This window comes from Canis lupus, chromosome 28 (genome assembly GCF_003254725.2).
Source record: "Canis lupus dingo isolate Sandy chromosome 28, ASM325472v2, whole genome shotgun sequence".
In the NCBI taxonomy this organism is placed as follows: domain Eukaryota; kingdom Metazoa; phylum Chordata; class Mammalia; order Carnivora; family Canidae; genus Canis; species Canis lupus.
In genome coordinates, this window is record NC_064270.1 from 15,835,768 (window position 1) to 15,847,511 (window position 11,744).

Sequence of the window (11,744 nt, forward strand, 5' to 3'; positions counted from 1 at the left end):
GAAAGCTGGTATTTAGCACAGACCTACTGTTTATATAGTCTAGGCATAGTATTAACACCCTTATCGGTTAGGGAACTATTCCCTATTTTCCTATTATTGTAGGAAACTTTTTGCAACCCAAGTTCCTAGATGCTAGGCAAGGGCTAACCTTGTGAGCAGGCCCTTCTAAAGACAGCAACCTCAAGTCAGCTTTATTAACTTTTTTCTGTATAATCTTTCTACCCTCTGGAGTATCAAGTTTCAGATAGAAAGGACAACTATAATATTTCTTGATCTCAGAGCAGAAATCAGAATGTGAGGGGATCCCTGGGTGGCTCAGTGGTTTAGCGTCTGCCTTTAGCCCAGGGCATGATTCTGGAGTCCTGGGATCGAGTCCCACATCAGGCTCCCTGAATGGAGCCTGCTTCTCCCTCTGCCTATGTCTCTGCCTCTCTCTCTGTGTCTCTCATGAATAAATAAATATTAAAAAGAAAAGAAGAAAAGAAGAAAAGAAGGAAAGAAGAAAAGGAAAGAAGGAAAGAAAGAAGGAAAGAAAGAAGGAAAGAAAGAAGGAAAGAAAGAAGGAAAGAAGAAAGAAAAGAAAGAAAGAAAGAAAGAAAGAAAGAAAGAAAGAAAGAAAGAAAGAAAGAAAGAAAGAAAGAAAGAAAGAAAGAAGAAAGAAAGAAGTCAGAATATGAGGATAGTCTTAAGGCAAGAAAAACCTGTATCATTTTATTTTATTTTATTTTTTACAAGCAAAATCACACTAGATTCCAAGATAGGATATTTCATTGAATGAGCTAGTACCACATTTGTTCATACATATTCTTTTCTTTGATAGAAAGTTATTTTTTCTTTGGCAATTCCTATCTACTCTTCAAGTCTGTTCATTGGCTCCTCCAGATTTAAATCATTTACCCTTGTGCTCTTCTTGTACTCACCATATCCTATTGTCATTCAGTTGTTTTCTTGTGTATCTTTTCCACACAACTGAGTCCCTGGGTGGCATGAATTTTCTGTCTCATCTTTGTATCTTTTTCTTTTCTTTTTAACGATTTTAAAAGATCGTTAAAGATTTCTTTAAAATCTTTTCTTTTTAAAGATTTTATTTATTCATGAGAGACACAGAGAAATAGGCAAAGACATAGGTAGAGGGAAAAGCAGGCTCCTAGCAGGGAGCCCGATGTGGGACTCGATCCCGGGACTCCAGGGTCATGCCCTGAGCTGAAGGCAGAGACGTTTAATGGCTGAGCCACCCAGGTGTCCCTTTCTCTGTACTCTTAAGTCCAAGGATATAGATCCTCAATTTAATATCAATAGGTAATAAGTAAATGGTAGGGTCAAGCCTTATGATACATTAGAGTCTGTTTAAAAATTGATTTAGGGGATCCCTGGGTGGCGCAGAGGTTTGGCGCCTGCCTTTGGCCCAGGGCGCGATCCTGGAGACCCGGGATCGAATCCCATATCGGGCTCCTGGTGCATGGAGCCTGCTTCTCCCTCTGCCTATGTCTCTGCGCCTCTCTCTCTCTCTCTGTGTGACTATCATAAATAAATAAAAATTAAAAAAAAATTGACTTAGAAACAATTTTATAGTAAGGTTAAAGTCATATACTAAATAAATAATAAAAATAACCTATCTTTTTAAAATAGAATTAATTATTCTATTAATAAGAGAAGAGAGAGAGAGAAAGAGAGGCAGAGACAGGCAGAGAGAGAAGCAGGCACCATGCAAGGAGCCTGATGTGGAACTCGATCCCGGGTCTCCAGGATCACGCCCTGGGCTGAAGGCAGGCACTAAATCGCTGAGCCACCCAGGCATCCTGTCACAAATAACTTTAAAGCTAGTTTATCATTTAACAGTCCCGTAGTAATCATTCATTCCTGCTAGTAAATAACCATAAATGAAGGTCACGTATCTGTAGACAAAGCACACATTTCCTACTTGAGAATAACTAGTTTAAAGAAGGTCGGTGGGCAACCCAGGTGGCTCAGCGGTTTAGCACCGCCTTCGGCCCAGGGCCTGATCCTGGAGACCCGGGATCGAGTTCCACATCAGGCTCTTTGCATGGTGCCTGCTTCTCTCTCTCCTCTGTATATTCTCAGAAATAAATAAATAAAATCTTAAAAAAAAAAAAAAAAGGTTGGCATAGCAGGCTCAAGTGACTGGGTTCGCCCATTTTATTTTGATTAGTGGTTAACTAGCTCAATGTTCTGCTCATGTTAGAAGTTAACTGTTGTTTATTCTCTTTTGGATTTAGAAGGTCTAAACAATTTTAGTCACAATATCTGCATATTTGATAATCCTCTGTTTCACTATTTCAACGTGTTGTTGAAACAGTAATTTATGAGTGTTACCAGCTATATATTACCTGAATAGGAAAGAAATATTTACCTAGAGAGCCAAGAGCTGACAGAGAAAATTAAATGTTAAAACAGATTTTATGTAATTTTATTCTTAAATGCTAAAAGCCTTGAAGTCTTTTTTTTTTTTTTTTAAGATTTTGTTTATTTATTCATGAGAGATACACAGAGAGAGGCAGAGATATAGGCAGAGTCTCCCTCTCATCCTGGAGAGAATCTTAAGCAGGCTCCATGCCCATTGTGTGGGCTCAAGCACAGCGCAGGGCTTGATCCACAACCCTGAGATGATGACTTGAGCTAAAATCAAGAGTCTGATGCTTAACCAACTGATCCACCCAGGTGCCCTGCAACTACTACCTTTCTTAAAACACCAATGTAAAACTTATAAATGTGTTTTGATCAGTACCTAGCCACAGAACTATATCCTAAGAAAATCCTATTGGGTGGCACTTCTTAGTTCTTCTATATAATCAGGTACAAGTCTTCTGACTTCTATTTTTAGAAACAGATTATGGGATCACTCACAATTCTTTGTCCAGAGGTCTCTAAGCAGCTACCGATTTGTAACCAAAAGACTAGGAGTAACCTCAGGTAAACTATGGCTACAAGGTGACAGATAAATCATTCCAGCTTTTAGTTGCCATGAGATATAGCCAGCATTGCCAAACTCAGTTAAGAGTAGTCACTGTTCCCTGGATTAGATATATATTTAGTATCCACAAATACAAGTACTAAAAACACTACCAAAATTTCAGCCAACTTTAAAATATCAGTTAGCGAAATTCCTGGGTGGCTCAGCGGTTAAGCGCCTGCCCTCGGCCCAAGGCGTGATTCTGGGGTCTCGGGATAGAGTCCTGCATCGGGCTCCCTACATGGAGCCTGCTTCTCCCTCTGCCTGTGTCTCTCATGAATAAATAAAATCTTTAAAAAATAAAATATCAGTTACTTAATAGTAAATAGGTGTTATAAAATTATTTTATGAAATTTTACTAGTGATGGAGAATAATAAAACCCCACTTAAAATTTATGGAATGAAAAAGCAAAACCATACAGATGTGCATTTTCACTGGTGCACATTCTGTTATGTTCAACAGTACATGAGGTTTGAGTTTCCACCTTACAACAAGAACAAATTATATAGCTAGAATGGGAGATCTTTTCTAATGCTCAAAAAATAAATAGGGCTTATATTAGATAGCTATTTTACTTTCCTAGGTTTCTTGGAGGTAACTTGTTATAAATGCAAAGATGTCCTCTGAAAAGAGGTGGATGGGTAATAAATAATCTGTTACATTACTATCAAAGAGGGGGAACTGAGGCTTTTTTTTTTTTTTAAGATTTTGTTTATTTATCAGCTCTTCTCTGACACAGGTAATAATCAGTGGCAGCAAGAAGCAGAGAGTAAGTCAAATGTGATTAAAATGGGGCTGGAGGGGCACCATGGTTTAGTCAGTTAAGTGTCTGCCTTCAGCTCAGGTCATGATTTCAGGGTCCTGGGATGGAGCCCCATGTAGGGCTCCCTGCTCAGTGGGGAGCCTGCTTCTCCCTCTCCTCTGCTGTTTCCCCTGCTTGTGCTTGAGCTCTCTCTCTCTCTCAAATAAAATCTTAAAAAAAAAAAAAGTGGGGCTGGAATCACTGTGTACCAATATTTAATTTGTATTTACAATATCTACATATCATAAAAACCACATCATGAAATCCTAGAGACAGTTCTTACTTCAATACACTAAAGGTAATCTCTCAACTTCATCTGTCCTTTTACATACATGTACACTACCTGACAAGCTGGATCAAGGCCCATTTTTCTTCTGAGGAATTTTTCTACATGCCCAATAGTTGCTTCTCCCGAAACTCGGACAAACTTCTTTTCCAAGGGCTACAAAAATAAACATATATAAATCTTTTCAGAATAAATATGCATAAAATGTATAAATCATAGAGCAAATTTTATAGAAAAGATGTTCAACAGATTTATGAGAAAAACTACTATGAAATTTGAGATGATTTATTTATCAAAGAAAAAAAGAATTTCTGCTTAGCTTCCCCTCTCTGAAAAGTACATCAACAATTTTTTTAATCGAAAGGCTAACTGGCTTATTTTAATATTTCATCAAAAATAAAACTTAGAAAAAATTTTAAAAAATAAAACTTAGAATAAGATTTATTGACAGAAAGAGAATACCTAAGACTAAATTATCTCTAAAACAATCTAGTTTCTTCAACAAAAAAACTGAAAGAAAAAAAAAAGAACAAGATAAAAGAGGAACTTCCAGACTAAAAAAGACATAAGGAATATAAATAAGAGATATATCAACCCATTACAATGTATGGATCTTATTTGGGTCCTGATTTAAACAAACCTATAGAATAATTTTTGTGAGCTAATCTAGGAAACTTAAATAGCATGTGGATATTTGATTAAGGAATTACTGTTCTTTTTTTTTTAAGATTTTATTTATTTATTCATGAGAGACACAGAGAGAGAGAGAGAGGGAAGCAGAGACACAGGCAGAGGGAGAAGCAGGCTCCATGCAGGGAACCTGACATGGGACTCAATCCCGGGTCTCCAGGATCACACCCTGGGCTGAAGGCGGCGCTAAACCACTGAGCCACCTGGGCTGCCCTTACTGTTCATTTTTAAAACTGTAATATCATTATCATGTCTGTAAAAAGTCCTTATCTTTTAGAAACAAATCCAATTATTTAGTGACAAAAATGATACAGTCTGGGATTTGCTTTAAAATTATGAGAAGTGGTGAAGATAATACATGAAATGAGATTGGCCATGAGATTTTTTTTTTTAAGATTTTATTTATTTATTCATGAGAGACAGACACAGAGAGAGGCGCAGAGTGTGTACGCAGGCAGAGGGAGAAGCAGGCTTCATGCAAGGAGCCCGATATGGGACTCGATCCTGGTTCTCCAGGATCACACCCTGGGCTGCAGGCGGCGCTAAACCGCTGCACCACCAGGGCTGCCCTGGCCATGAGTTTATAATTACTGAAGCAGAGTAGTATTCATGGGCATTCATTTTACTACTGTCTACTTTTGTAGGAGTCCAAAATTTTCCATAATAAAGAGTTTTCATTCATTCATTTATTTTTAAAGATTTTATTTATTTCTTCATGAGAATACACAGAGAGGAGGGGGGGAGGGAGGGAGGGAGAGAGGGAGAGAGGGGGAGGGAGAGAGAGAGAGAGAGAGAGAGAGGCAGAGGGAGAAGCAGGCTCCATGCAGGAAGCCCGATGTGGGACTCGATCCCGGGTCTCCAGGATCACGCCCCGGGCTGAAGGCAGCGCTAAACCGCTGAGCCCCCGGGCTGCCCAAGAGTTTTCTTTTTTAAATGCAAGATAATAAATAAAAATTAAAAAAAAAAAAAAAAAAGGGATCCCTGGGTGGCGCAGCGGTTTGGCGCCTGCCTTTGGCCCAGGGCGCGATCCTGGAGACCCGGGATCGAATCCCACATCAGGCTCCCGGTGCATGGAGCCTGCTTCTCCCTCTGCCTGTGTCTCTGCCTCTCTCTCTCTGTGTGTGACTATCATAAATAAAAATTAAAAAAAAAAAAAAAAAAAAAAAAAAAAAAAAAAAATAAATGCAAGATAAAAAGATTAACATTTAGACATATGTGGCTAGATTCTGATCCAGTGGTCTAAGGTGATAGGTGGAGAGGCCACAGGGTTTTAAAGCAGAAACTAATGCTTAGCCATCTACTGTGTCCAAGACTATTTTAAGGATGCACTATCTTAATACATATGAAAAGCTGAAGTAATCAGAACTAAAAGGGTAACTTTTAGGAAAATATGAGCAGTGTTTTTCAACACTGAAAGAGAGGGATCCCAGAGGACCCAGACAGGTTAGGCAAACACTTGTTCCATGTATTAGCACTCAGCTTTCTTACCTGTGGTTTGGTTTCTTAAGATCGTTCCTTAATAAGAAAACTGTCTCCTATTACCATTGTGTAGCAGGTAACAATAAGTGTTAATTAAGTGCAGGCTATTCCAGAAACAGACTTCCTGGCTAAAAGTCTTTGGGTTCTGCTATTTTCTAGCTATAAGTCTTTGGACAAGTTGCTGAATCTTTAAAGCTGTCCCCATTTGTAAGAGATAAAAATAGCACCTACTAAACCTCATAGATTTATCAAGAGGAAAATGAGTTAATATATGTAGATAACTATTAACAATTCCTGGCACATAGTTACTACTGGTGTATTGTGACCATTTTACTCTCTATATAAAAGAATTTGACTCTTACAGAGTGCCTAATTGTCACCATGGGATACTGATATAATCTAAACAAAAAAATGGCAACGTTTCATATTCTTTTAATGTAGGTACAGGAGTCATCTCACAAAGCTAAGGCAGTCTCACTGAGAAGGTACTAACTGCTAACCCCAGGTGCAGTCCCCAAGAGAATACCTCACTGTAGGTGACAATGCCTGATTAGCATGCAAATCCCATTAAGTACCTTAAGAAGCTGCTATTCTGAATTATCTAGCTATGCCTGTCTGGCAACCAGTGCATTTCTGAAAGTTAATTTCCTGGGTTTACCTCAGGTATACCAGCAGAGGACAGTCCAGTTTCCCTTATTTCTAAATTCTTGGTGAGTACCTTACTCCAGGTGTTTGTTAAAATTAATCCAACTTAGCTAAAGTTATAAATACTGTACTTTTAAAATCATCCAGAACAGAATTGTAAGATCTGCCAATATCTGAAAGAAAAAAAAATTAGTTTTGGCTTTCAAAGCTAGGCTAACCTTAGTTATGTGGCTAACCTTAGTCCTCATGCCCCTGGTTCACATCTTAACTGGATTTTTCCTCCATATAATTCACATGCGGTTTTTAAGAAAACAATTTGTTGGTTTTTTTTTTGTTTTTTTCCTTTCATTTAAAGCTCTAAAGTCAGTTCTCACCTACATAGTCAACTCATTATTTTTTCTGCTACAACCTCATAGCCTCCTACCATTTGCAAATAAACAGGAAGAAACAAATCCACAGAATTACATTTCACTGAAATTAAACACAGCGGTCTTCCCTACCATCTATAACATAAAAGGTCAATTCAATAAGAAAGTTGAAGAAGCTAGTTTAAGATCTGTAGGGAGATTTTAAAAGACATTTGGTCATTTTCTTGCTTTAGATAATGTATACCACTAAAAAAGATCCTTTAAAAAGATGATATAAAAAAAAGATGGTATCAACTCATAATTATATTTTACCTTGAAAAAAATTCTAAAACAAAAAATTAAAAAAAAAAAAAAGAAAAAAGAAAAAAATTCTGATCTCTGTCAACAGGGCTAGAAACAATTATGAACCCAGAAGCTAAATGAACCCTTGGCAGCCAGATTTTGATTTTTAAAAACCACAAAAAGAAACTAGGATACTTTGGAGAAAGGACTAATTCCATGTCTGGGGGACAACAGATGTACAGGTTGAACATGAACATCCTGTCATATCAGATAGCGAGAAAGTATCACACACTGTGATACCTATGAAGGAAAATTTGAACTTCAATAAAGAAAACTGAAATGGCATTCAATCACAAATATGTTTAAATTAATGAGTTCATATTAAAGTAAAAACAACAAAACCTGTTTAGTCATGAATGGAGTATACTAATGAACCAACTCATTACTCTGAACTTGGTAAGTAAAGGGAAAGAACCAAGCATTTATCCTGCTTTTCCTATATAAACTACACCACTAGCTAAACAAATAGACAAAGTGAAGTTTCTCTTTATAGAACTATTTCACTAATAAAAGAAGGAATGAGGGATGCCTGGGTGGCTGGCTCAGTGGTTGAGCATCTGCCTTCAGCTCAGGCCCAGACCGAGTGCCACATCCGGCTCCCAGAAGAGCCTGCTTCGCCCTTGCCTTTATCTCTGCCTTTCTTTCTTTGTCTCTCATGAATAAATAAAATCTTTAAAGAAAAAAATAAATAAATGAAGGAATGATAGTGGCACCTGGCTGGCTCAGTTGGAGCATGCAACTCTTGATCTTGGGGTTGTAAGTTCAAGCTCCACATTGGGTGTAGAGATTACTTAAAAATAAAATCTTAAAAAAAAAAAAAAAAAAGAGAAGGAATGATAGCATCATTTTCCAAACCCTAAGTTAATGGGCTTAACCACTGAGCACCAACAGATGCTAACATTATAAAAAGGCCCAGACAACCAGACATCATGTATCTCTAGATGGAAAGAAACACCACCACCTATGAAGTAGTCTTGTTCCCTCAAATCAAACCTGTCTGATCAACACTCAGACTTAACTACCAGTTCATTGGAAAGACAGAAACAGAAAAACATGTTATACTACATCAATGCAACATCAAAACCTAATCTGTAGAAAACTATAGGATGAATGACTCAGTTATATCAACGATGAATTGAAAGAAAAAAGAAATGGAAAACCTACAGATGTGAAGACATATCAACCAATCACAACATGTGAACTTTATCTGGATCCTGATTTAACTTAAAAAACTGTAAGGTAGTACTGTGAAGACCCAGATACCTTTCACCTAGTTTATGAACTGTTAATATATACCATTATCTAAATAGCCCAAATTCTTTTGTAAGTTGTCCTAATATCCTTTATAAATTGTTCTTTTGCCAATGAAGGTTCACACATTGCATTTTATTGTCATCTTTCTGTAATCTCTAATCTAGAATAGCTCTGCCATTTTATTATCTCTTATGACACTGACACGTTGTAACTTTTTTTGGTATAACACATGGTAATTAAAAAAAAAGACTCTTTTAAGAATACTGAAATATTTACAAATGAAGTGGCAAAATGCTGGGGATTTGTTTTAGAATACTACTAGAAGGGAAGTGGACAAAGGTATAGAAGAAATTATGGGATCCCTGGGTGGCGCAGCGGTTTAGCGCCTGCCTTTGGCCCAGGGCGCGATCCTGGAGACCCGGGATCGAATCCCACGTCAGGCTCCCGGTGTATGGAGCCTGCTTCTCCCTCTGCCTATGTCTCTGCCTCTCTTGCTCTCTCTGTGTGACTATCATAAATAAATAAAAATTAAAAAAAAAAAAAAAGAAATTAAATTGGCCATTAGTTAACTGGTAAAGCTGAGTGGTGGGCACAGGAAAGTTCTATTGTTCCTACTATGTTTAAAAATGTTCATAATTAGGGACGCCTAATGTTCATAATTAGGCTCAGCAGTTGAGGACCTGCCTTCGGCTCAGGGCGTGATCCTGGGGTACAGGATCAAGTCCCACATCGGGCTCCCTGCATGGAGCCTACTTCTCCCTCTGTTTCTGCCTCTCTCTCTCTGTGTCTCTCATGAATAATAAAATCTTTAAAAAAATAAAAATTAATTATAAAAATAATTAATGAGGAGCCTGAGTGGCTCAGCGGGTTAAGCATCTAACTCTTGATTTTTGCTCAGATCATGATTGCAGGGTGGGGCCTGCTTAGGAGTCTCTCTCTCCCTCTGCCCACCCCTCCTTGATCACTCTTCCTCCTAAAAAAAAAAAAAAAAAAATTGCAATTAAAAGCTTAAAAAGATGACTCGGGAAAAATTATCTGGACTATATTACTGCCTAGTGAAATATTCTGAAATTGAATGTAGCAAATAGGGCTTATAACTTTCAGGCTACAGGTCTACATGGTAAAAAGTTTAACAACCAGGCAGGCATACCTAGATACACATATTTATTTAAGCTCAAAAATAAGATATAAAAACAGCTTTATAAGTAGCAAAGAATACTGAACAATAATATCAAAAGCTGAAACCAGAACTCTGTTCTGGTCATCACAAAATGCAGAATTAGGGACGCCTGGGTGGCTCAGCGGTTGAGCGTCTGCCTTTGGCTCAGGATGTAATCCCAGAGTCCCAGGATTGAGTTCCCTATCAGGCTTCCTGCATGGAGCCTGCTTCTTTCTCAGCCTGTGTCTCTGCCTCTCTCTCTGTGTCTCTCATGAATAAATAAAATCTTAAAACAAAAACAAAAACAGAATTAATAGGATCATTTGTTTCTAAAACAGATTCATCAACTTTCACAGACATAAAGCCTTCAAATTAACATCTGTATCATCAATTAAAACTGAAAACTTGGGCAGCCCCGGTGGCGCAGCGGTTAAGCGCCGCCTGCAGTCCAGGGTGTGATCCTGGAGACCTGGGATCGAGTCCCACGTCAGGCTCCCTGCATGAAGCCTGCTTCTCCCTCTAACTGTGTCTCTGCGTCTCTCTCTCTAGCTGTGTCTCTATGAATAAATAAAATAAAAAAAAATAAAATGAACAATATATGGAAAGAAAAATTAAAAAAAAAAAAACTGAAAACTTAATGTCTCAAAACTATGAGAAGTTAGTATAATCAAATTCCTATATAGCTATCACTTAGCTTTATCAACTCAAGGCCAATCTGGTTTTAAATATACCATACCCACTTCCTACTGCAACTACTTCCTGGCCCCGACTCTCCAGATTTGTTTTGAAGTAAACCCAGACATATCATTTCATTTGTAAGTACTTCAGTATGTATCCCTAAAAGATAAGCACTTTTCTAAAAAAGCGCAATACCATTATCATTCTTTAAAATTCCTTGGTATCAGAAAATATCCAGTAAGTGTTCAAATTTCACCAACTGTCTTAATTTTCTTACCCAGCAGGAAATGATTTTGTTTCTAGAGCTGTCATTAAAGAGAATAAAAATGAAGATTTCATGAAAAAAAATATAAATATGAACTCAAACTAAAATTCTAATTTTTGCATGTATTATTTGTACCAGAGATATTTTTGTACTTTCACAATATATACACTAAATATATACTCTATTCAAAGTTCCCATTGGGGGTTGCCTGGGTGGCTCAGTCAGTTAAGCATCCCCTGCCTACTCAGCAGGGAGCCTGCTTTTCCCTCTCTCTCCCCTGCTTGTGCTCTCTATGTGTTGAGAGATCAAAAAAATAAATAAAATCGTAAAAAATAAGCCAAAAAAAACCCCAAAGTTCCCATTGGATCTTGGCTTACCTTTTTTTTTTCTTTTTTTTTTTTTAGGTTTTATTTATTTATTCATGAGAGACACACAGAGAGAGGCAGAGACATAGGCAGAGGGAGAAGCAGGCTCCATGTAGGGAGCCCAATGTGGCACTTGATCCTGGGACTCCAGGATCATGCCCTGGGCCAAAGGCAGATGCCCAACCGCTGAGCCACCCAGGCTTCCCGGCTTAGTTACTTTTTAAAAATTTAACAGCTTTATTGAGATACAATTCATAGAACATTAAATTCACCATTTTATTTATTTATTTATTTTTTTTTTTTTAAATTCACCATTTTAAAGTATACAATTCAGTGGTTTTTACTTTACAGAGTTGTGCAACTCATCACCACTGTCTAATTTCAGAACAATTTCATCACCCAGAAAGGAATCCCATGCCAATTAGCAGTCACTTCCAAT

General features: G+C 37.6%; 1 protein-coding gene across 3 annotated transcripts in view; it reads right to left on the reverse strand.

Annotated features, from left to right (window-relative positions):
- The window catches only part of PCGF6 (polycomb group ring finger 6), a 35,758-nt gene that overhangs the window by 13,763 nt on the left and 10,251 nt on the right, over positions 1-11,744 (reverse strand). For all 3 annotated transcript variants that reach the window (XM_025467081.3, XM_025467080.3, XM_035707717.2), the window contains exon 8: positions 4,118-4,216. In XM_025467081.3, coding sequence (XP_025322866.1) covers positions 4,118-4,216 — 99 coding nt within the window. The remainder of the gene's footprint in view (positions 1-4,117; positions 4,217-11,744) is intronic.